This window comes from Artemia sp. Qi Xiang Cuo, chromosome 18, assembly GCF_049724085.1.
Source record: "Artemia sp. Qi Xiang Cuo chromosome 18, ASM4972408v1, whole genome shotgun sequence".
Classification (NCBI taxonomy): domain Eukaryota; kingdom Metazoa; phylum Arthropoda; class Branchiopoda; order Anostraca; family Artemiidae; genus Artemia; species Artemia sp. Qi Xiang Cuo.
The window spans coordinates 54,353,344-54,379,984 of record NC_142811.1 but is presented as its reverse complement, the minus strand read 5'-3'; the positions used below and the strand labels follow the sequence as shown (position 1 = coordinate 54,379,984).

General features: G+C 35.2%; 2 protein-coding genes across 3 annotated transcripts in view; one reads left to right on the top strand and one right to left on the bottom strand.

Moving 5' to 3' along the window:
- LOC148941649 (26S proteasome non-ATPase regulatory subunit 1-like) overlaps positions 1 to 26,641 on the bottom strand; it is a 775,304-nt gene that overhangs the window by 62,288 nt on the left and 686,375 nt on the right. For both annotated transcript variants that reach the window (XM_089104030.1, XM_089104029.1), the window contains exon 6: positions 6,127 to 6,241. In XM_089104030.1, the coding sequence (XP_088960156.1) occupies positions 6,127 to 6,241 (115 nt within the window). The remainder of the gene's footprint in view (positions 1 to 6,126; positions 6,242 to 26,641) is intronic.
- LOC148941654 (5-hydroxytryptamine receptor 2A-like) lies at positions 9,078 to 25,110 on the top strand. The gene is made up of 5 exons (XM_089104031.1): positions 9,078 to 9,332; positions 13,363 to 13,625; positions 16,373 to 16,537; positions 19,878 to 20,207; positions 23,150 to 25,110. Exons 1-5 carry the CDS (start codon positions 9,095 to 9,097, stop codon positions 23,492 to 23,494), a joined length of 1,341 nt encoding a protein of 446 aa, XP_088960157.1. The 5' UTR covers positions 9,078 to 9,094; the 3' UTR covers positions 23,495 to 25,110.

Below are 26,641 nucleotides of genomic sequence, written 5' to 3'. Positions count from 1 at the left end.
CAGTTAGCTGAATCTGACGAAAACAAATTTAATTCGAAGAACTACCTTCAAATCATTTTAATGAAGGTAAAATGCTGAATCCATACGTTCTCGAAAAACTGAAGTTCGAGTAACGTCTCTAAATTCAATCTAACTAACTGTAAAACATAAAGTCCCAAGAGAAAACTTTTTTGGTTCAAAAGCTAATTTTTTTTCTCGTACTCTCTGTGGCAAAACAACTTTTTTATTTGTTGAAGTAATTGACTTATGTTTGTAAATCTTAATGCTTCATTTCTACTCAAACCAATTTCGGCCACTTACATTTTTCACTGTTTTTTTTTCTTATTTGTGCCTTTTTTTCAATTCAAAGGAAAATTTTAGGCTATTTCGTAAGTACAGTGTAAACTTCTGATAAAATTCTTGGAATAAGAGACATTCTTGCAATTTGGGTCAATGTTGAAATTTACATTGTGTTGTAAAAACGTGAAACGGAACACGGGGTCTAGTGGAATTTACCATGTTTGTCTTCTAGAATTTTGAAAGTGGATACTGGGCTTACTACGGGGTGTTGATGGCCGAGTTTTAGCAGAATATGGAATAGCGAGTTTCTAAGGACCTAAATTCAAGGGACCTTGGAAATGATTCATATATCTCAATTGAGAATTCAAATTTCTCAAACTGTAAATTTCAGAGACAGCACTAATAAGAACGCGGCGTGGCCTGACCAAAAGCACAAAATGGTTACTCGTGGGAAAGCAAAGAGGAGATTAGAAACCATCATTAGTCCTGAAGATGCCCATAAAACTGGAAATCGATGTGTCCATAAAAAACAGCACGACTGAGAGCTGCAGTGAAGCTGCACCAGCCGACAAGTCGAATGGTTTGAATTCACCCCCAAAAGAAGGGACTAGAGATTCCTCTGAGAATATGAGTGACGAGAACGAGGATTAGGACCGGTGTGGCCATATACCTTTGTCTGTTTATCGCGAACTTAGGATTGGGTGCTGGAACATTCAAGGTTTCAAAGAGAAAAAAACATCATTAGCATTATTGAGGGACCTAGATATATTTTGTGTGGTTGAGTCTTGGCATAATTGTGAAGATGATCTGCAGTGCCCCCTTTACATAATTATTCCTTTTATGCAGTGAATAGAAAAGTTTCTAAGAATAATCGGTATTATGGTGGTGTGGTTATGTATTTTAGCCAAACGTCATTTTCTTCTGCAGTGAGACTTGCGACCCAATCAGAGAACATAGTGTGGGGTAGATTTAACTGTGAGAGTACTTTATTAATTGTAGGTTCTGTATATCTAGCGCCACAAAATAGTTCTTACTCGTCTGAAGACACGTGGACTATACTACATGAAGAAACGCGATTGATAAAACAGAAGTTTCCGGGGGACCGTCTGGTTGTAGTAGGGGATTTTAATGCCTATACTTCGAATGTATTAGAGATAACTCCTGAACTTTTTTCAGGTGATAATGCTGAGGTCCTTCCTGAGGTCTTTGGGATGCCACAGAGCAGTGGCGATCAGTCTAGAAGAATAAATTTTTGAGGGAGAATTTTATTGGTATACTGCGAGGAGAATGGTTTAGCAATTTGTAATGGAAGATTTGGTAAAGACAGAGGTAGAGGTGAGTACACATGCTTTTCCGGGCCAAACCCCAGTGTTATCGATTACGCGTTGGTGGGTGTGGAGTTCGCTGCCTACGTTGTTGATTTTGAAGTTCTCCACGTGCTGGGTTCGGATTATTTCCCTATAAAACTTTCTCTCCAACTTTCTAAGATGTTTAATGTTCCTTCTCTCCCTCATTCTAGCCGTATATCCCGTACTCAAGCTCTAAGGTGGTTACGACAAGATTGGCCTGATGAAGAAACAAAAACGCTTAAAGATAGCTTTTGCTCAGAAGAGATTTTGGATAAGTTAAAGGGTTTATGTGAACTCTCTTCGGACCCTGAAATAATTACTGGCTGCCTGTCACAACTCCTCCATGAAGAGGCTGCTCGGGTCCTGAAACGAAAGCCGCCAAAAATAGGTCCTTTTGATAATGATTGCAAACTTAGTAAGTTGTGCCTATTTAGCTTATTAAACAAGTTTAAAAAATGCCAATGGCCCAGAGCAACGACAAGAAGCCCTATCAACATTTAGATTAGCTAGAAAAGAACACAAGGCTTTAGTAAGGAGGAAGAAAGCATTATATGAAATTAAAGAGCAAGAGAAATGTTTTCAAGCTTATAGATCGGCCAGTATGAGGGAATTCTGGAAGTATTTACGTGGGCCACGCGACCAATCAAAAATGATCCCAGAATTTAACTCTTGGCCGACTTATTTTGAAGACCTGGAGAATCATAGAAACTCAGCTGGCCAGGCACCCATCTACCCGCAAGTGTATACTGAGCAGATGCAGTGGTCAGTGAATTCCCCCTCCCAGAGCATTTTTACCATCTAATTCAGGAAATATCAGAGAGTGAGCTAAAACAATCCACCAAGAGCCACCGTGGAGGATCTTCGCCGGGTATTGATGGAATTCCATCAACAATGTATAACAAATTAATCGGTCCCCTGTTGGCAGTTCTATTAACTTTGTATAATGCGGTCCTGGTTTCATGTAGTTGGCCAGCAGCATGGAATATGTCGGTTATAATGCCGTTATTTAAAAATGGTGACCGGATGAAGCATGGTAACTATCGCCCTATTAGTCTAGTACCAACAATTAGTAAATTTTTGGAAAAGGTTCTAGATGGTAGATTAGGGCTGTGGCTAGAAAAGGAAAATATAGTCAGTGAGATCCAAGGAGGATGCCAAAGGGAATATTCAACTACAGATCGTGTATTTATACTCCAGGCTCTTATTGGAAAATATTGCAGGGGAAATGGTAGGCTTTTTGTCGCGTTTTTGGACCTGGAAAAGGCATTTGACAGTATTGATAGACCGATTTTATTCTGTTTATCTTAATAAGATAGGACTATCCAGGCCTTTTATTATGTTATTAATTAACATGTATAAGATAACTTTATCTGTGGTTTTTGTTGTTAAAATAGGTGTATCTAGGCCAGGTGCATCAGAACCTTCAGAGGAGTTCGCCAAGGATGCACGTTATAACCGAAACTTTTTAGTCTGTATATCAATGATTTTGCAGAGTTCCTTGAAATAAGATGGGCCCAGCTGTATCACCAGCAAATACCCTATTTTATTTTTTACTATTCATTGACGACACAGCTTTAGTGGCCAAATCAGCCGAGGAACTCCAAACTCTTCTGAATTTAACTGAATCTTACCTAGAATCGAAGAAGTTGAAGCTGAACGCATCTAAGACAGAGATTGTCATCTTCCAAAGTAGGAAGCCCAATGGACCTCAGAATTATTCATTTACTTATAAAGATGAGGCAATAAAAGTGACCCCAAAGTATAAATATCTGGGATTCGTGGTCGCAGCAAATGGGAATTGGACCGAGCACATTAAATTGATGATTTCACGTGGTAAGGCAGCTGCTTGTGCTCTACTTCGACAAAAACACATCATGGGAATCAAAAATATGAAGATACACAAATACCTTTTTATGACTAAAGTCCTACCTGTTGCCCATTATGGAGGCGAGTTGTGGGGGACTACTACGGTAAAACAACTGGAATCTCGGCGGTTTATGTATTTAAAAAAAGTTGTAGGCCTCCAAAATATTTTTAGTAGTTTGGTCCTAAAGGGTGATTTGGGTTTGCAGGATCTACGTCATATGAGGACTACACAAATGATTAAGTTTCGTTTACAGGTTACGTGCTTGCCTGATAACCGCCTGGCGAAAGCGGCCTAAACAGAGATGTTGAGCTTTACCAAAAAGACAGCACGACCAAAACAAGTTAAAGCACTGTTGAATAATGCTGGCTTATCATGGGGATGGAATGAGGGACAGGGTCCTCTCGGTAAACCTGATGATTTCCTTGGTAAGTTTGCATCGCGCCTTCGGGACCAAGAGATTCAGGTTTGGCTAACGGGTCTGGAAAAATCTAGTAGCCTGCATTTTTATAGACAGGTTAAAGATGTGTATGGGGAGGAGTTTTATTTGAAGCTACCGTGGAGAACCCTTAAGTATTGGTTGCAGGCGCGGGCAAATTGTATACCACTGCGTAAAGGCTACTGGGAGTCTTATGATGAGGATGGCTCGGGAAGTAGGCGTACCTGCCCTCTCTGTGGGGAGTTTGGGGATGGGATGCACCATTTTCAGAGTATATGCCAAAGTTCGGTGTAATTTAGGGATAAATTTTTTCATGGGGATGTACCGCTGCTCCCGGGAGTTTTGGGGACTACTTCGAGGGACCTAATTATTGCGTTTGGTTGTTTTATAGAGAATAGTCTGATGGCCCGGAAAGAAGCTGTAGTTTAAATTTGTTGAGTGCTATTGTTCTTTCCTTATTGTTTTTTATTTATTTGTTTTTGTGTATATGGCCACTGGTTTGTAAATACACGCATGTATGTATGTATGTATGTATGTATGTATACGAATTTCTGAAGCGTTTAAAGTTAGTTTCTGTCTTGTCTTAATCCAGTCAAGCTCTTGTCTCGTATTTGCTTTATATAATGAACACATAGTTTATAGAAAAGAGACTCTTGTAGTATCTCCTTTTACGAGAATCCTTAGCTCTGAAAGATTTGCCTTCCCGTTTACCAGCACAAGTATACCAACATTAGATGTTTATCAATATAGACCCGGACAACCCCAGAAAATTAGTGAAGAAGTTTACAGCAGTCAGCGGAAAATCATCATACTCTGTGAATATTTTCAGCCTAATTATAGTCTTTAAAACGCGCTGGGCTCCAACCAATTTATTGGTTTTAAGCGGACACCACATCAGCGCGCTGGTGTCTGAAATCAAGAAATGCCCAGCGGAAGGCTTTCATTTTATCCAGCAAGGAGGGATAGACACACCTTATTGCCTTCAAAATAAGTATTCCAATCAACAACGTACTTTTTTACTTCTATTTCTGTAACATTAAGCTGTTGAAACATTGTTTCCGACCAATTTAATTGTGAGGAAAACAAATTTTACCCATTTTCCTAAACCACATTTTCAGAAACATTGTAAACAATTTCACCAGGAAAAACTTCCTCTTTATTTAATAACACTGTTTGAAATTTGAAACATGGAAATTCTTTTGACACGCTATTTAGGGGCAGAACTTGTGACGGCAAATTCTAGCTCCATAGTCTATTTGAAAGAGAAAATTGTCAACAGATGTGAATATAGCAAAAATTCGCACGCTCAAACATCATTCGTAAAGAAAAAGTGCCTATTTTTAGGGCACGTTTTTGAAGATAGTGTGAGTGATATTGGATAGGGCGATTAAAAACATATTAATATCAACCGGAACGAGGAATCATAAACAATCTTTGCAGCATAATTAGTAAAAGCATTTTAAGAAAAAAACTTCCAGAAAAAAACTGGAGATATTATCAAGAATCAATTAGCACAGAGTTTGGCTTCAACATTTTTTTTTTGAGGGGGGTTTACGGTGAAATACCACGGACACAATATATATATATATATATATATATATATATATATATATATATATATATATATATATATATATATATATATATATATATATATATATATATATATATATATATATATATATACATATCAAGATTCCTTCCACTGAGAGTCGGGTTTTAGCAATTTTTTGATGTTGGTAGTGAAATATTTCGCAATTAAAAACAGAAAGCAAAAAAAAAAAAAAAAAAAAAACGAAAAAAAAAAAACCTACGTTTTTTGTGGAGGGGTAAATCAAAAATTTTTTGCATATCATATTAGAAATCCTAACATTATAATGCCTCCGAACACATCTTTCAGTTATTCGCTTCCTGTAATATGGTGCCGCAGGCAATGTGTGTAAGTCAACAGGATTGCCATAGGAGAACCAGTATGTCAATGTTGGTTCAACTAAAAACTGGGCGAAAAAAGAAAAGGGATGATTGGTTTTTTTCATGTGAGTCTACACTGAAACACTGATCTTCATCAGATACTCCTGTTGTCTTTGTTATCCCTTTCTAAATTCAAAGGGTTGTTGTTTCAGTCAAAAGAAAAAGAGAAGACATGCGGAGTAAGAAGGCAGGTAACCAATAAATATAATAAAAACAAGGCCCACCTTTAGTCCAGTACCAGCACATGCTACCCCCAACGCCATGGCAGCTCCATAGCGAACATGAGGATTATAGCTTTCCGCTAGAAGTGAAACAACACTGGGGCATTGCTCTGGGGTCCTAAAATTAAAAACAATCATTAATAAAAACTGAAAAATTTTTAAGTAATAAGTGAAGAGAATACTTGAAAAAAAATTAGTTTTCTGGCCCAAAAATTATTAACAACTAACGCATTTAGTTTTGATATACAAATAATCTTAACAATTTAGCATCAATTTTATTCACAAAATTCATCAATTCAATTTTTATTCACATGTCATCATCGCTGTCCGCTATCATCATACCTACGCACGGGGATGGGTGAGAGATACTCCCGCTTGTTCTGAGATTAGTCCGAAAGACCCTTACCTCTTTCCAAATAATATTTAAAATAGTGAAATACTTATTTCCATGTTTTCGATCCCCCCTTCACTCCCCTAGGACAAATACCATGAAATACTTAGACCTGTGTGCATCTATCACTATCATAATTTCTGTTTATTTTTTTCAAAGGTCACTAAACACCATTTAAAGGTTTAAGCATCAAAGTGAGCTAAGTAGGCTGCAGGAAATAACCTTCGTGATGTAGAATTTATAAGTCCAGTGGATAAAACTGAATTTCCTAGCTTTGACTATAATTGCCTAAGACCAGTAAAGTCATATACTCACGATTTTACAGGACATATTTTTTTTTTAACTTCTTCAAAAATACATCTCATTCGAATTCAAAGGTTCTTGCGCTGGAGCAGTCTTTCTTAAAAGTTGTGTCAAAAAGTCAAACTTTAGCGTAAAGAGCGAGGGTAGCCCACCTCATATACGGAATAATTTCTGTTCATTGTAAGTTTTATTAATGTTGCTCTTTGCTTACAGTTGAAAAAAACTTGTTTTTTTCATTTAATTTATGAACATTTTTCAAACCATACCAGGAAATCACGTTCCCTCTAGCTGTATAAAATTTTCCGAGAAAATTCCCACAGGGAACATTTCTCCCCTTAGAGAATCCCCCCCCGAAAAAAATTCTTTGCAAAATTTCCGTACATTTCCTAATAACAAATACTAACCTAATATCATACGTGAACAATGGGCAAATTCCGTAGCTTACAGTCCTATCCGTAGGAACTGTGGAAGGTCATGTCATTCACAAAGGCGTAGTTACTGAACCTTTCAACTATGACGAACCAAATGGCCATCTCAAAATTTTGATCGAATGTCTTAAGGGAAAAAAGGGGGCATGGGAGGTGGCTAGCTGCCCTTCAAGCTTTCTGGTCACTTAAAAAGGGCACTAGAATTTTGATTTCCGTTCAAATGAGCCCTCTCCATACATTCTAGGATTATTGGTTCGATACGGTCATTCCTCAGAAAAAAAACAACAACACGCAACCATGATCTTTATTCTGGCAAAAAAAAAAAAAAAAAAAAAAAAAAAAAAAAAAAAAAAAAAAAAAAAAAATTGTAGATACGAGCTTGAAACCTTTGCAGTAGGGTTCTCTAAAATGCTGATCCTGGTAGTGTGATTTTCATTAAAGTCACTTGACGTTTTGGGATGTTTCCCCCTTTTTCGAAAATCAGGCAAATATTCTCAGGCTTGTAGCTTTTGATTGGTAACATTAAACTTAATGAATTATATATATATATATATATATATATATATATATATATATATATATATATATATATATATATATATATATATATATATATATATATATATATATATATATATTGAATAAGCATAGAAAACAATTCTTTTGAGCATCTATTGTTATCAAAATTCCGTTCTTTAGAGTGTCAGTTACTATTGGGCCGAGTCGCAACAGTTCGTTACCACCACCATATATAAATATAATAACATATAAATAATATATAATACTTTTTAAAGAATCTAATTTTAAGTTAATTTATTACGATACATATATGACAATCGATAATTAGTAGTACAATGTTTAAGGTTTTAGGAATTAAGAGCAGGTTTCGAAGTCTCGAGTTGATTTCAAAAGCATCTTAAGAAAGTTTCTGCGAAAATACGCGTTCCAGGGTAATATACACTGGACCGCTGATGACAGATTAAATGGGAGGACTGTTTGTACGCGCTAAGGATGTAGAAGCCAAAACTCACTGAGGCGTGATCTTACTGTTATATTATTTATATACAGTGGTTACCACGAACTGTTGGCAAGCAATAAAAATTTTAAAGAAAGTAGATTGTTGAAAAAAACTATTTGAATATTTCGGCTATATTAGAATTCAACTTGAGCTGTAATAAAATTCCACTTACGCTACGAGAACGAGAAAATTAAAACCACAAACAAAACAGTCTTAACAACATTAATTTAAACACGTTCAGTAAGGATTCTTACTGAACTTGTCCTAGCTGACCTTGTTTAAAGTAATGATGTTAGGGCCGTTTTATTAATGGTTTTACTTTAAAATTTCTCGTTTTTCGTATTTTGAATTTTATTTTCATTCTGCTTTTTATTTTGCCGAGGATGGCTATTAGAAATTATAACCAAAACATTCAATCAAGGCCGTATCCAGGAGGGTTAGGGTGTTTGAGCCCCCCAAATAATTGTCCGACTCCTAAAAACTGGACAAAATGATTATAAGCACATTTTAGATGCGTTTTTGAATTTTTTTTGCCCACCTCCCGGAAAAAATCCTGGTTAGACCCCTGCATTCAATTATTTTTCTATGTTATCCTTTTTCAGTGTGTTATCCTCTTTATCGTTTGTAGATGGAAAGGCAGCGTCGTCTTACTGATTATTAACTTCATCTTTCCTTAGAAAAGAACAACTAAAACAAGAAAATGTTCCGAAAGCTGGAGCAACAGACTATTTCCAAACCAGGTGTTTTCCGAGCAGGCTCAGATTCAACTACCAGTCCGGAACAACTATCAGCTCCTAACTGCATTAACAAACAAGCCATTTAGTCAACAACATGGAATACAACGACGAATATACTAACAAAACTGCAACTTTGGATTACGATTGGTCTTTTGGATTTGCTGTGATATTTATATTTGCTGGTGTTGTTGGGAATGTTTTAGTTTGCCTTGCTGTTTTTCTAGAGAGACGATTACAGAATGTCACAAATATGTTTCTTGTGTCACTAGCGATGGCTGATCTTCTTGTATCAGTGGTTGTTATGCCGTTTGGAGCTACGTCAGGATTTTTAGGTAAGAAGGCCTTGACGATTGCCAAGTATTACTATTGTCATAGTCTAGACCATTGTAAATAGTAACTACTAAAAGTCAGTAAAATTATTGTTTTGCGACATAGGATAACTTAAATCAATTCTGAGCTGGCATGCTATCGCCTTTGTTAATAAGAAAATGGCAGGAGAATTAAAATAAAGTACTTCCCCTTGTACGACCGCTTGTGGAAAATTGGGTACATCACAGGTCATTCGGGTTTGCTGTGATTGAGTTTTATGTGATAAGCTAGGGGGTAGTGGCAAAAACCAGAGATTCTGCTCAATAGCATCTTGACCCAATCTGCACCAAAATTATTGTTTTACGACACAGAATAGCTTAAGCCAATTCTCCGATGGCTTGTGATCCGCTTAGTTACTAAGAAAATGGTACTAGAATTCAAATAAGCTCTTTCCCATTTTCTACGATCATTCGTGAATTTGGAGAACTGAAAGTTTATGTAAACTTATGAAAATAAAAAGGATTTGATAAATTTCTTTTTCCGTGGATTCTTCGAGTTAGAGCGCTTTTAACAACTCCTTATGTAATTACAAAGGTAGAAATATCTGCTAACGTCTCAGAAGTGACTCATTATGATGAGTCCCTTTTTTTGTTTTTTTTTTGTTTTTTTTATGGTTTTTTTGTTGCATGTTTTTATTTCCCTTTTCCCTTTTCTCCCATTCTTTTCCATAGTTGGTAAAAATGAAAATAAAAAATATCCTTGTCTTTTGAAAACTTTCGCTGACGGTTATGTGAACATTTACGTCTATTTACTTGTAAAAGCAGGGGTCTGTTGGCTATACTAAAAACAAGTTATCAATAGCCGCGTTTTCAGGCTTAGCGGGTTCGAACACGGGTTTTTCTCGTCTGGTTTAAAGTTTCAAGTTTTTCGTCTAGTTTCTGCGGGTTCGAAGCTTCAACCCCGTGTTTGATGCACTAGATGCACTGATGCACAACGCTTAATGCACTAGACGCGAACAACCCGTGTTTAAAGACGGGTTGTCCACGGATCAGCGGGTTTGAACACGGGTTGTTCTCGTCTAGTGCATTAAGCGTTGTGTATCAGTGCATCTAGTGTATCAAACACGGGGTTGAAGCTTCAAACCCGCAGAAACTAGACAAAACTAGTCAAAAAACTTGAAACTAGACGAGAACATCCCGTGTTCGAACCCGCTGAGCTTGAAAACGTGGCTAATGTATCCACGCAGTGAGTACTTATTATCGAAGTGCATCAAATAATTGATAGACGGCATTTTTTGTTCAGAGTAAACCACAAATAAAAGAAAATATTCGCCAAGAGTTGACTTGAGCTGACTAAAAATACAATTAAAATAGATACTACTTCGTTTATTTTTAGTAACAATTATCAAAACAAACCCATCGATACAGGGTCCCCCCCCCTGGGAATATGATGAAAAATGTGTCTAAAGCCTAAGACATCTAAGAAAAGGCTGATTTTTTTTTTGGCTAAATCACAGTTTTCTCATTGGTATTGTACAGCATTTAACTAACAGCTGTAACAATTTTTTTTTATTCCACCTAAAACCCGGCCTTTTAAGCATGGCCTTACGACCGTGTAACTCTCAACCACAGTTTATAGACAGTAAGCTTATCGCAGATCATTTCTGGTCTTCGGTCTCAGTGCGAACAAAAAGCTCCTCCCACTTATTTCTGCCTTAGCGGATTAATCTGTTATCGTCAATCACTGAGAAATGGTTACCAAGTGCATTATTCGTAATTGCGAAAGCAGAAAAAAACTTGGTGAGCCAGCCAATTGGTTTGCAAGTGTCCCATCTCACAGGTATGAATTAATTTATATAAAAATTATTACTTATTATATTTTTTACGTGTACTCAACTTATCGGCATTGGTCGTATTTTAAAAACAAAGGGGTCGGGGGGGTTGATAAATTCTTTGAAAATAATGAATTTTTTCTTCTTCTACTAAGTGATGGTGCAGATGTGATGGTTTCAGAGGCGGATCCAGGATTTTTTTAGGGGGGGGGGCGGAAAAAAAGGCTTATCCCACAAACAAAAGGTATGACCCATTTCAATAAATTCAAAAATTCGTTAATTTGGTAAATTACACTACTTTAGACTACTTTACGGGGGTAACCCTCGCCCCCCCCCCCTCTGGATCCGCAACTGGATAGTTTATCATTTTTTTTTCACGTCGTGATATTTATTTTCTCAGATAATAATCTCAGATCATAATCAAATGTCATCGCTTTATGGCATTGTTCAAATTTATTTTTTACTTTATTATCGTCGTAAATTTATTCCTTGTCTTTATTTCCATTCTTAAACCAATGTTATATTTATCTTTTGCATTATTACAGCCCACTATATATACATTCATATAAATTTATATGCAGTGTTACCACCATACCAATTATTCTCCTTTCCTTTTTTATTCTTTAATAGTAATTTCTGGTCGCTTTGAGTTTAAATTATTGTAGGATTTTATTTCTTCTAATCTTAAGTTTAATATAGCCTTTACTTTTCTTTAAAAAAAACTTTCTTTTTCGCAAAGTTTTTGTAGTATATATATATATATATATATATATATATATATATATATATATATATATATATATATATATATATATATATATATATATATATATATATATATATATATATATATATATATATATATAAATATATATATATATATATATATATATATATATATATATATATATATATATATTTATATCGGCGCGTACAAACAGCTCCTCTCATTTGATCTGCCATCAGCGGTCCAATTACCCTGGAACACGTATTTTGGCAGAAACTTCCTCAAAATGCCTTTGAAACCAACTTGAGACTTCGAAACCTATTTTTAATTCCTAAAAACATCTAATAATAACATTACACTACTAACTACCGGTGTTCATGTATGTATTGGAATAAATTAATTTAAAATTAGTTTCTTCAAAATTAGTGTTCCAACGTTGAAGCCAAGTTTCGCGTCCAAGAGAAATCTGACTTGTCTACCCGTGAAAAGATCTGAAAACGCCTATGTTTATATCTGCCAAAACGTTCTCCGGAGCACTCGCACCCCGGTCCGGGTTTTTATAATGGGCGAGATAGAGAATGATCATACTGCTAATTATATAAACTGTGCTCTCAACTAATTGAAGTAGACTTGATATAGAACTGACAACCCGGATACGAAAAAAACATACTTCAATTACCTCTAATAAAATAGAAAATATACTGTACATTAAAAGATCAAAAATAAATAATAGGAAACATATAAATCAAAATTTTCGTAGGCTATATCTTGAGAATTAATGGTCAACCATAATATGAACAGAGGAAGATTAAAATAACAAATAAGTAATAAAAAAAGAAAAAATGTAACAATAGAATTTGAAGAATAATTATATACTGAATAGTGGTGAACACAATCACGGACTGTTTGAGAAACAAAATATTCTGAGAGTATCTTTAAAGAAACAGTTGCTTTTCGAATAGGCTACAGTAGATCAAATAAAATGACACTATCACTTATCAATTCGGTTTCCCACGGGTTGGTTTAAGACCCATTTCTAAGAAAATCAACTGTAGAAAATAATATGTTGCTCTAGAAATCTAGAGAGAGCCTGCTTTTTGGGATTCAGGGAACACATTTTTTTCCGGGGTAGGCTATATTTTTTTCCTTGATTATTTAGGCAAACTAGAAAACTATAATTAGGCAGCTTTCAGACAATTGGCTATTTTTCGGCTCTTCCTAAAGTTGACCACTCGATAGCAAGAATTGTCTTGAAGCAAAAAAAAAAAAAAAAAAAAAAAAAAAAAAAAAAAAAAAAAAAAGTTCGAGAGCTTTTTAGACCAAATGTGCATGCGTGATTCCAATTTTCAAACTGAAGTGACGGTAGAATGCTCCTAGTCACTTACGGGGGATTAGAGTATCTGGATCTATCCCAGGCTGATTTGTTAACAGTTTAAGAAAATTAGTATTAAAACTCAATAGATTTGATTTGAATCAACAACGTATCTTATTTTAGGTTACTGGCCCCTGAATTCAACTTGGTGTAATTTCTACGCAACCTGTGATGTCCTTGCTTGTTCATCTTCAATATTACACATGTGCTTCATAAGTGTTAATCGATATATTGGAATTCGGAATCCGATCAAAGCACGACGGTCTGATTTCAACACGTCGCGAAGATTTGTTGTTATTAAAATCGTTCTCGTTTGGCTTCTAGCTGGTCTCATTTCCTCACCACTCATTGTACTCGGTGTCACAGACCCCAGCAACATTATGCAAGTATGCTATACCACTAAGTTTTGCCACTAGCAAATTTTAGCTTGTACTAAATATGTTGCTCACTTTCCATGCACACGGGTTCAATGCGCGCAAAATCATAAGGTAGAATCAGCTCCCCCCCCCCCCAAATTGTTTGTAAAGGCAAAAACATACCTATCTGAAAAATTGCGAAATAAAAGTAAAACTCCTGAATTTTCAATACCTGAATCTTCAATTCTCACTGAATATTAATCCTAAATATTTGCTATTTTTAATTGACATTTAACCCCTTAATCTCATTCAAATCCTGGAAAATACATTTTTTTGCTTAATAGATAAAAAAACATGCATTTTTATACCCAGTCGTCAGATGGCTTTTGAACCTTCCTCTTGGGAGCAACCTTCCTCTGAAATTCAGTTCGGCAAGATTTTTTTTTTACTTTCTTCTATCCCAGATTTTAGCCCTAGATATTGCCAAACATAAGCAATGAAACAGGCCGCTATTTTAGGTGGCCATACAGGCCGCAACAGGCCACTATTTTAGGTGGTACACCTAGTCGTTTATTTTGTTCCTACTGCTACTTGATCGGAAGATTTACTTAAATTTTGAGTCTATATAATTGCAAGGTTCAAAAGGAGTTACATTTGGTATCGATATAAACACAAAAACAAAATTTCATCGCTTAAACTAAAAAAAGAAGAAAATAGCAGTGGAGTATCGGCAAAAAAGCAAAACAAAAGCGCGAAACTAAGTGTTTTCATTTTAAAAATTTGTCTTCTACTTCAGTTCTGATGACTTTCGGATGATTCACAATACTTTTTATCCCGGTCCTGCTTTCAAGATAAGAAGGAATTTGTCAGAGGTTTTAACAGGAAGTTCAAAACATACATCTTCTGTCACTTACTCAGTTTTTAACATCCATTCGAGACTCTAAAATTGTGTGCAATCCATATGAAGAGAAAAAAAAAGATAAAAGGGGAGGTTATTGTCCTATAAAATTATAGTAAAAAATTGTGCTTTGTTCCATTAGCTCATGTCTGCAACATATTTTGGCAAGCCACTAATCTCATTGTTCTTGTAAATTTAATTTCTGAAGAGACAAAGGACCCCACCTTTGTATAATCGAATGGTTCAGATTGGTATTGCGCTGCCTATGATTACCGTGGATCAAGGTACAGAAACACAGTTAGAGTACAAGATAGAGCAAAGAAGAAAGGGGACGATATTGTATTTTTGAAGTTAAATGAAGAAGCTCTTTACATTTAAATCCAATAAATACTTGTGATATTTGTAGCTATTTTTTATGTTTCTTTAAAAAAGGGGAATAGTTCAACTATTTAGCACAATTAGATTTTTTTTTACTAGAATTTCTAATCAAACGCCTAGAAGCCTAGAAAGAACTAACCAGTAATTTATCTGGCCGGTTTTTGAGCCGGTTTAGCGCTAAAGTTTTTTTAGTACTTTTAAAAAAGCTTCTTATCGTTCATTGTAAACGAACCTTGTGTTTCAGGAGCCGTTCTTAAAGAATTGGGACAAAATTCAACCTTTAGCGAGCTGTTGATGAGGGGGCAACCCCCTTCATATATGTAATAATTTCTGTTCGTTTTAAGTTTTAATGTCGCTTCTTACTTTCAGTTGAAAAAAGTGTTTTTTCTAAATTTAATTCTCGGTTGTTTTTTAAATAACTGGCTCCACCTCCATGGAAACATTCCCTCCCCACGGAAATATTCTCTGGACAATTCAATCCTGGAGAAAATTTACCCCGGACAATTACCCTTAACACCTCCAAGCGTAAAATTGAGTCGGTAAGGAGAAAGCAAGATATATAAAGAAGTTTCGTATAGGCATTCTGGCAAATTCCCGAGTATATAATTTCTCCTAAAAAGTTTACCCCTGGAAACATCCCTCTCCATGGAAAATTCTCCCCGGGCAAAGTCCCCCCCCCAGCAGAAAATTCGTCCTCCCATCCCCACTCGAAAAAAAATGTATGCATACTTCCCAATTTCAAATACTATGGGAAAACAACGGACAAATTTTATAACTTAAAGACCTTTCCTCAGGGGCTTTGGGGATTGTGTTATCTCCAGAGACATAGTTATTAGACCTTTTAACTATGCTGAACAAAAAAGCACTCTCATATTTTTGACCGGACGATTTTGGGAAAAAAGCGACGTGGGAGGGGGCCTAGTTGTCCTTCAATATTTTTGGTCACTTAAAAAGGGCACTAGAACTTTTAATTTCCGTTATAATGAGCCCTATCCCGATGTTCTAGACCCACTCGGTTGATAAGATCACCACTGAAAAAAAATCTTTCTTCTGGCAAAAAATTCAAAATTCCACATATTTTGCAGATAGGAGCTTGAAACCTCTACAGTAGGGTTCTCTGATACACTAAATCTGATGGTGTGTTTCAATAAGATTCTATGATTTTTAGGGAATCTTTCTCCCTTTTTTCAAAATCTAGGCAAATTTTCTCAGGCTCTTAACCGTTGATGGGTAAAACTAAATCTAATGAAACTTATATATTCCAAATCAGCATAAAAATCCAGTTCTTTTGATATATCTATTGGTATCAAAATTCCGTTATTTAGAGTTTTAGTTACTATTGAGCCGGGTCGCTCCTTACTTACAGTTCGTTACCACGAAATTTAAGTCAGTAAAAGAGCGACAGGTTTTAGAGTCACATTTTTGCAAATAGTCGCTCTGTTTCTCTGTGAAAGTAACTACAAGATTGAAAAGCTAATACTTTCTTCTCCTTTTTTTCTAGGGTCCGCAATGCCAGATCAACAACAGAGCCTTTTTTGTGTTTGGTTCATTAGCTGCCTTTTACATACCAATGCTCATAATGGTTACATCCTACATACTAACTATAAATCTCCTCAAAAAAAAAGCAAGAAATCATGTCGATGGAGTTGGACATTTAGCGAGAACGGTGAGTAAAACTAGCAAAATTCAGAACTATAGGCACAGGCAGAAGCTTATAGAGGAGGAGAAGCATAGTCGAAAAATACAACAGAGACACTGATACACAAAAAAATAAAATTAAGAGAAAAAAACTCAATATTTCAGGGGGGTTCAGACGCTTGACCCCTAACATTTCATGATTTTTGCCAGATTTAATGATAATTCTCCTTGAAATTGCTGGTTTTTAAAAGAACTGTTTTGGCGAATCTACCACGCCTCCACAACTTTTGCCCACCCCAAAATAAATTATAGGGTATATTTGTATCGTGAATAGTTCTATTCTTATTTATATTCCACATTTCGTGCATTCGATATTTTCTTAAATTTTTCTAGACTTTTAAGTACAAAGAACAGATTTTCTGCTATTAGTTTTTTTTTATAGCAGATTTAACGATAATTCGCCTTGAAATTACCAGTTTTTTAAAGAGCTGTTTTGGCGAATCTTCCATTTCCCACAACTTTTGCCTACCCCAAAATAGATTCCAGGGTATATTTGTATCGTGAATAGTTCTATTCTTATTTATATTCCACATTTCGTGCATTCAATATTTTCTTAAATTTTTCTAGACTTTTAAGTACAAAGAACAGATTTTCTGCTATTAGTTTTTTTTATAGCAGATTTAACGATAATTCGCCTTGAAATTACCAGTTTTTTAAAGAGCTGTCTTGGCGAATCTTCCATTTCCCACAACTTTTGCCTACCCCAAAATAGATTCCAGGGTATATTTGTATCGTGAATAGTTCTATTCTTATTTATATTCCACATTTCGTGCATTCAATATTTTCTTAAATTTTTCTAGACTTTTAAGTACAAAGAACAGATTTTCTGCTATTAATTTTTTTTTTATAGCAGATTTAACGATAATTCGCCTTGAAATTACCAGTTTTTTAAAGAGCTGTTTTGGCGAATCTTCCATTTCCCACAACTTTTGCCTACCCCAAAATAGATTCCAGGGTATATTTGTATCGTGAATAGTTCTATTCTTATTTATATTCCACATTTCGTGCATTCAATATTTTCTTAAATTTTTCTAGACTTTTAAGTACAAAGAACAGATTTTCTGCTATTAGTTTTTTTTATAGCAGATTTAACGATAATTCGCCTTGAAATTACCAGTTTTTTAAAGAGCTGTTTTGGCGAATCTTCCATTTCCCACAACTTTTGCCTACCCCAAAATAGATTCCAGGGTATATTTGTATCGTGAATAGTTCTATTCTTATTTATTTTCCACATTTCGTGCATTCAATATTTTCTTAAATTTTTCTAGACTTTTAAGTACAAAGAACAGATTTTCTGCTATTAGTTTTTTTTTATAGCAGATTTAACGATAATTCGCCTTGAAATTACCAGTTTTTTAAAGAGCTGTTTTGGCGAATCTTCCATTTCCCACAACTTTTGCCTACCCCAAAATAGATTCCAGGGTATATTTGTATCGTGAATAGTTCTATTCTTATTTATATTCCACATTTCGTGCATTCAATATTTTCTTAAATTTTTCTAGACTTTTAAGTACAAAGAACAGATTTTCTGATATTAATTTTTTTTTTATAGCAGATTTAACGATAATTCGCCTTGAAATTACCAGTTTTTTAAAGAGCTGTTTTGGCGAATCTTCCATTTCCCACAACTTTTGCCTACCCCAAAATAGATTCCAGGGTATATTTGTATCGGGATTAGTTCTATTCTTATTTATCTTCCATATTTCATGCATCTAATATTTCTTAAGTTTATCTAAAATTTTTAGTATATATAATATATTATCTAGGACAGTTTTTTCCGCCTAACCGAAATGTTGAGGTGTTTGGCACATGTTCATTATGCAAAGGCAAAAGTCAGACACTTTCGTTATTTACAACATGATAACTAGGCAGAAAATACTGATGTATCTTCCAGTATATAGAATAAACACTATAAAATTAAATACTTTTTTGTTTATGAATTAGCTCTATACCATCACACTTTAGGATCTAGACCCGTCCTTTCAAAGTGTAGTACGTTACACCACCAGGGATACGAGACGAGCTTGGTATGGTGCGCGTTGCACCGAAGTTTAATGGGGATATATACTTTACCGTACTTAGATTCCAAGGGCTATAAGGCTTCTACGGCTGAAAGAAAGGTTGAGATGGATAGGACAAGTTCTGCAGATGAAGCATGACAGATTGCCAAAGATTTTCCTTTCCGGGCAACAATCCAGGGCCAAACAAAAGGCAGGTCGTCCCCGAATGGGGTGGGGGGGGGCGTAAAGAAGGATTTCAGGGAAATTGGAGCCTCTTAGGAGGGAGCAAAGAGGGAGGCTTTGAAAAGATCGGGACGGAGGAGGAGCCTGCGTAGCTGTGTTGTCCACAGGCGGCTTGTTGATGTAGAGTCGTTTGTGGTTAGTAGTAACACTATTGGGATGACTAAATGAAAAAGAGCGTGAATCATGTGGATGCACGACAGTGAAATAATGAAACAACTCAGAAATAACCCTTATGGGTGTGAAAAAAATGGCGGCGGATATCTGTAATTGTGAATGAATGTAGGACACTTTAAGGCGACTAGGAAGGCTCTTAAGGACAAGAATATAAAACAATGAAAATTGTAGAGCCATATAGGCTAGTTTTTATTTAAATCGGTTCGTGTTGATAACCTATTCGTTTTTGGTTATTAATTACAATTGTGCTAGTTACTAGGGCTTAGTGGCCTTTTTTGCAATGAATTCCATAGAATACCATATAACTTGTTTATATTTGTGTCGACCCCCCCACACACACAATGTAGATTTTTACACTTACTTTGCGGCGCCCATTACGTCAAAGTACCAGATACAGTTCCCTTGAATTACTTCAAAGTTACACATACTCTTACTATGAATATTTTTTTATGTTAAACTAGCAGCCTATCAGAGTACATAAATAAATAAAAAAACATATACCCTCTTGTTAGGATCAGAAACGAACTTCGTCTGCACAATACAAAAATATGAATTTCAAGCACCAGTAGCATAAGGTCACATAATTGTTAGCAGATTAGTATACTGGCTGGCACTTACCGCCTTAACTGATTATACCACCAAAAACTTATATAAGTTTTTTTTTTTTTTGCAATATTATTAATAAATCAAATGCCAATTTATCTATCAGTGTTGACTATTACGAAATGGCAATGTTGCTGGGCAACATTTTATGTATTAAAGGAAGAGAGAGCAACCCAAATAATAACTTATCGATCACTAGAAAATCAGATAGCCTACATTTTTTTTTGGCCCAGTAGCCTAGGCTTATGCTTTTGTTCCCTATTCATTTAACAGGCTATGCAATTTTAGGTAGGCAATGCTTCAAAAAAGATATCCAGCCTTAGAAACGGTCGATCCAGAGATATTAATGTCGGCCATGAAAGTCATAAAGATGAAATTTATTGGGTGACACTTAAAAGGAGTCAAGGAACACAAACGCCAGCATCAATTCCCAAAGAGATAAAAATTCTACGACTAAAGAGTGCGATTGGCCTAAGCTCCCACTCGATAATTCAGCCATCACAAAATTCAGTTAGAAGACTGATCCCCCCTCAGGGATCAATTAGGAGGAGGAGGGAAAATCAAGAACCTCATATAACAACGGCAGTAGCCTTAGCAAACGAACAAAAAGCATCCAAGGTAAGGAAATACTTTTGTAGAGATACGTTTTGTCAGAACTGGTGTGTAGAAAAAAAGGAACTAGATCATATTTTTGTCTTCACCTATGAATAAATTTCACCCTTGTAAAAACAAACCTACTATGGGGCTATCTCAATATTTTAAATTAGGGGTAATAAAAAAGAAAAACGAACTAAAAGCCAACTGAGTGTGCAAACCTAAAAAAAAGTATATACATAATTTGAACTACAAATCAACTGATTGTGAAACTTTTTGCATTTTTTCTTTGATCTTCGTTTTGTTTATTTTTATGTTTTCTTCTTTTTTTGTTTATTTTGCTTTTCACTTTTTTCTTCTAAAGTCGGTTGGTGGAATCTTTCCTTTTCAACAAATTAAAACACTATATAGCTCTTCCAAGGTTGTTAAGCTATGAATTTCAAATGCGGCTATAGGGCCTGCCCCGACGATATGTACACAGATAACCTACATACATCGTAAATTAGTTTTTCGTATGATTTTTCATTTTTCGTTGTTTTGATTTTTCCTTTTTAACACGTCAAAACATACTATGAGCTCACTAAATTCAGCCTTTTGAATTGTTAATTACCAAATTCGGGTACCAACCCTTTTATAACAACAGTTACTCAAATCATTAAAAAAAAGTTACTCAGATCATTTAGATTTTAATCTACACTTTGCTCTTATTTTGCTTTAACGCTTTATTTTTCTTTTAAAGTTCACACAGTTTTTGAGTTGTCATTCTTGTTTTTTCTTTCGCTTGTGCCGAAAATTTTCGAAAATTGTTGCTTAGTTGTTTATATAGGCGAAATATTCGCGGTGTGTTTATCTTACTTGAATTTCTCTGCGCATTTTCATGGTTAGTCAAACAAAAGCGTTTTCCAAAGGAAAGTAAAGAGCGACATAAAAACGAAAAAAAAAAAAAAAACTGACCTACATACGTGGATGCACGCCACCCCTCAACCCCTCTTTTTTCTGCAAAATTTTAACTAGTGCTCAATTCGGCCTTAGGTTTTTCACTAGACCCTCTCAAGCTACGTACTAAGTAAATAGCACCCTTTCAAATATTTATAGATTTGGCATCTCTACATACAACAATTTATAATCGTAACACAATTTTATTTCAGATTACCACTATCAGGTTTTCCCACAAATATTACGGAATAAAATATATTATCCTTTTTAGAAATTCCAAGAATTCGCCTGTGCTTCTATATTTTGCAATCTACATTTTCTCTAATATCAATCTTATTATTTTTTTTAAGCTTCTTTCTATGCTTTTCTGTATCTTAAGATACACATAGCCCCACTCCTGTGATAATGGGACAAATACAAAAACCCAAATTCTACTAGTTAGTGAAAAAAAAAGTTCTGATATTGGTTTTCTCAAGGTTATAATGAGCCTCACAGCAAGGCCAGAACATTTTTAACGTTCCTTTTGTCGACATAATAACAATAAATGTCAAAGAAGAAGTAGCCTACTAGAGTCAAAGAAAAAAAGAAGAAAATAATCACCCGGTAGGAAATCGGTAAATCGGTAAAATAAAAAAACTATCGGTAAAAAATCAGTAAGAAAAGAAAAACCAACAACTGTACGGATAATGCTTGAAAAGTGCTGAACAAACTAATCAAACCAAAGAAAAAAAGTAAATAAAAGAATCATTCGGTAAGAAGTCGGTATAATAATAATAATAATAAACTATCGGTAAAGAATTTGTAAGAAAGCAGTAAAAAAAAGAAGAAGAAGTAAAAACTATATACTGATTGAGAAATGCAAATTTTTTCTTGTCTTACTGAACTCAGTTAATTATTGGAATTTAGAAAAATTACAGACCAACTACAGGTCCAAAACGAACTATTCAAGCCAAAAAAAAATAAAAAAGAACCATCGGGTAAGAAATCGGTAATAATAATAATAATAAATTATGGGTTAAGAAGAATTTGTAAGAAAGCAGGTAAAAAAAAAAAAAAAAAAAAAAACTATAATGATTGTGGATGGAATGCTGATCTTTTTTCCTTACTGAACTCAGTTAATTTCTGGGATTTGCAAAAATTCCAGACAAACTACAGGTCAAAGACGAACTACTAAAACCAAAGCATTTGGTAAGAAATCGGAAAAAAAGCTTTCGATAAAAAATCGGTAAGAAACCATAAAAAAGACTGTGTAATGCTTAAATGCTGAACTTTCTCCCTGCTGAACTCAGTTAATTGCTGGAATTTAGATAAATGGTTTACCGATCGACTGAAAATGGAAATACAACCTAAAAAATTTACAAACGTCTAACTCAATTTAGCATTTGTCCCTTACCGCCCTACCTAAATATCGTACAAGGGAGACCATGAGGTCAATAGGGAAAAGAAAATTAAGTAATACATTGGAGAGTGGATCTGATATTGAAAAGGAAAAAAAACTGATTGTATACACAAATAATAGTTCAAAATATGTAAAATTATTAAACTATAACCAAACGTAATTAAAACCATAAAAAAGATAAATTCTCTGGCATTCTTTAAAAGTATTATATTCATGGAACAAATATATACTATTATAAGAAAAGAACAGTTCCGAGACCAAGGGAAGAGATTATTCCTTGGCGCCCTGGCTAGTTTAACTTAGTTTAAAGATCATTTATCCCATGTAGTTTTTCCTAAGTTTAATTAATTAAGGAGTAAAGCGGGTTTTGTTATTTTACAAAATCACCACGTGAGACTATCATTGCTTAGTTCAAAGTTTAACATTGCTTAGTGTCAGTTTTCATTTACTTGACAATTTTCTAAGTTATTCCCTATTCATCATTTTCGCTTACATTCCTTAAGTTCTTCGTATTGCCTTTTAACCTTCGTCATTGGGCACCATTCTTCATCCTCAGTATAACTTCTTTTCCCTTACAATTCCTATACACTTCACTTAATTATCATTTCCCCTATATTTCCTTTTATTTCAGGTCCTTGGCATTGTCTTTTTCACCTTCGTCATTTGCTGGGCACCATTCTTCATCCTCAATATAATAATGGCAACATGTCCCGAGTGCCACCTCAACGATTTTTTAGTTGCAATATGCTTATGGCTCGGCTATGTATCTTCAACTATAAATCCAATTATTTACACAATATTCAACAGGTCATTCAAAAGAGCTTTCATGAGATTGCTAACGTGTCAATGTCACAAATCTGGACATTTTCCAAGTTGTGCATCAAGCGCCAGCAGTCTAGGATTTGCTACAAGACTTCGACGACAGACGACAGAATCAAGCACAAACGAATGTTATACGCCAAGAAATAGCAGATGACATAATCGAAAGACTAACTTCTAGAAAGCCTTCGAATCTAAAGCTAAATTTGACAGAAGGCGGTATACTTCGACGAGCGAACACGACCAAGTGATGTCGCTAGGCCAATTGCGGCTAGTATTTCTGATTGAAAGTGGATTTCAATTTCAAACAAAAGTTTCCGTGGCAACTTTTGGATGAATTATATAAAAAGCACATATACCCTAGAATATTACAGTCACCAAATAAGGCTTTATTCATTAGTCTATAGGCGTCTTTTCGCTTCAGGCAGCGTTCACTTCATTTGTGGCAATTCTCAAAAATAGTTTGCGCTCGAACAGCAAGGCAATACTCAACATTACCGGAAATCTAAATCATTCCGTTTCTTTTCAATAGATTACTACTGACACTTGACATGTAGTAACTGAAGGTTGTACCAGTATAAGCAGGAAGAGAATCAACAGAAAGCTCGTGGACTGCGTTCATGACCACGCTGTTGTCCATTCAATTGTTTTATTATTACAAATTCTTCAGCAACGATTTATCTGGGATTAGCTGTTCTGCTATGAAAAGTTTTGATAAAAGATATATGAATCATTTATATGTAAGTGATAAATAGTAACAGAATCAATAGGTCAACCTGTGCAATTTCTTCCAGGAATAAAAGCAAAGCATCAAATGTCAAATTGTCAGTGTCGTGTCAAAATTGTGCAATAGAGATAATTAAAATGACTAACCACTTTTAACACCATATTTAAAAAAAAATACATATTTGAATTTCATGCAATAATTTCTAGTGTATTATTTTAAATACATATCAGTTTTTCTAATGTGAACACAAAATACAAGGTTAAAAAAAAATCCCATTAGAAACAAGGTTTAAAGTCTAAGTTCTGACAGAAGGCTGCAAATTTTGCCCAGAAGAAACGAACAAGCAATGTTACTATGGTTGTTCCATCTACTGTCACATTAAATGCCAAATTCATGTGAGTTAACGATTTTTTTTTTGAAAAAGAGATATTCCTTTTAATTCATATTCAAAAAATAATCCCAATGGCGCATTTTTATCGGTGCATGGACAGGAAGGCGTTTTATTTATTTTACACACAATTTTACCGGCCGGAGAAATGGATTTTAAACTTCAACAGAAAGAGAGCCGAAGAAAAGAGAGCCGGATTTTCGCCTACTCGAATGGAACCATGTGAAATATTGTTGCCGAAACGAAATTTGACTCCTATTGAAACTAAGACTAAAGCTGATTAAGCTGATTAAGCTGATTAAGAACAAAAGAGCAGACATGAGACATGAGTACATAATAGAAAATTTTTAAAACGCAATTTTGCCAGCTGGAAAACCAAATTTTTCAAACTTAGACCCGAAGCAGAAGCGAAGTCAATATTCGCCTACGATTTTCATCGAGTGATGTAAAATACGGCTGCTGGAACGACATTTGACTCTTGTAAAAACCGAACTTATTCCTGCTCAAATATCAAAAGAGCAGACAAAAGCAGGATTTATGTGCATGATTGTGAAGTGTCAAAGAACCACAGTGATAATCCCCCTGTAATTTGGCAGTACCTAGCACATAAATGTGATATATACAAATATTTTTTGGTTTAAAATAAACGAGAATATGAATTTTATACGAAAGGTACTTATATTGGAATGATTAGAAAAAACACCAGCATATTATGCCAGAGACCATACTACTTAAGTTGTATATAAGAAAGGGGTTTAAAAAGTTAAGTATTTGTCCCTCGAAACAGTTGGCTCTTATATTTGTCTAACATCCAATGGTCCGCATCATATAGGTAATGTTTTGAGGCTTTCCACATAAAATCTAGTGTTATCTTGTTATTCACTTTACTATTTTGTAGTCACAAACCCCATTCTCCTAACGTATATAACCATCGTCTTTTGTAAACGGTGGGTTTTCAGGAAAGCGCCCTTTTGGGGGTTGTCAGATCTACCCTGGCTTATGATCGGACACTGTCTGCCTGTTCGAAATTACGACCAGGAAATATCTGAGCCGTGCTAGCCGAGTCCTATGTCTATGCCTATGTCTACAAGCACAGGGGTTAGTGTCACGGTGTCCAAGGCCGTATCCAGGGGGGGGGTTACCCGGTTTGTCCCCCCCCCCAAATTTTTGACCGAGTCAAAAATTAGTAAAAACCTTAGTAAAAATTAGAAAAATTAGTTGAAAACCGAGTTAAAAATTAGTAACCCCCCCCCCCGAACAAAAATCCTGGATCCGCTCTTGATGGTGTCGCAGATGATATTAAATTGAACCAGGTTCAACGATGTGACTCTGTAAGCTCAGCAAGAGTCAACCCGGCTCCAAATGGTTACCTGGAGAAATCTGGGGAAAGCCCGGGAAGGGTCGTATGACTTGCCCCGAACCAAGCATTGCACTCCCGGCCGAGGGCATCGAATCAGGAGATCTGTACCTGCGCTACGCGGACCATTGGTCAGCATGCAAAGATGTTTTTGTTTCGTTAAATGCTAAATATTGATTCTCTGCAATGTTGCCAACACTTTGAGATAAATTGTATCGACTATCTGGTCAAATTATACCCAAAAGATTCTCAATGACAGGATAAGGTTCTTGTTTATTAAAGGAAACACAACCAAGAAGTGAAGTTAGGTTAATCCTAATGAAATATAAGCTTCATATAACCTTTAGTTTATATATTATATATTTTGGGCTATATATTTGCACATTAGGGGGTGGGGTGGTGGTGGTCAAGTATTTGGACAGTGCCCTTAACCTAACCTACCCCCCTCCCGAATGTGCAAATATATAGCCCAAATTATACAAGTCCAGTGCATTCTACCACCCGTCACTTTCTTTGTTGTTACGAAACCGGTGTTCTGAGATCTAACCTAAACGTAATTCTTGAGTCTATTTCGTGTTAAATACCCAGAATAATAGCATTTCATGTTAGTTTCAATTTCACAGACACAAATACTAAAATAAACTGAAATACAAGCAACCTTCTATTTTCAATAATATCTTCATCCTCTCTAAGAAACCAATTTTGAGCGCCGTTTCTGGTGTGGTGATTAGTTTGAAATTTACAGAGATTTGTTCTTGTATCACGTCTACGAAAATTCATGTTCTTTTGCTTATAGCCTATCCCTAAGAAGTGACTTGAGGAATTTCTTAAA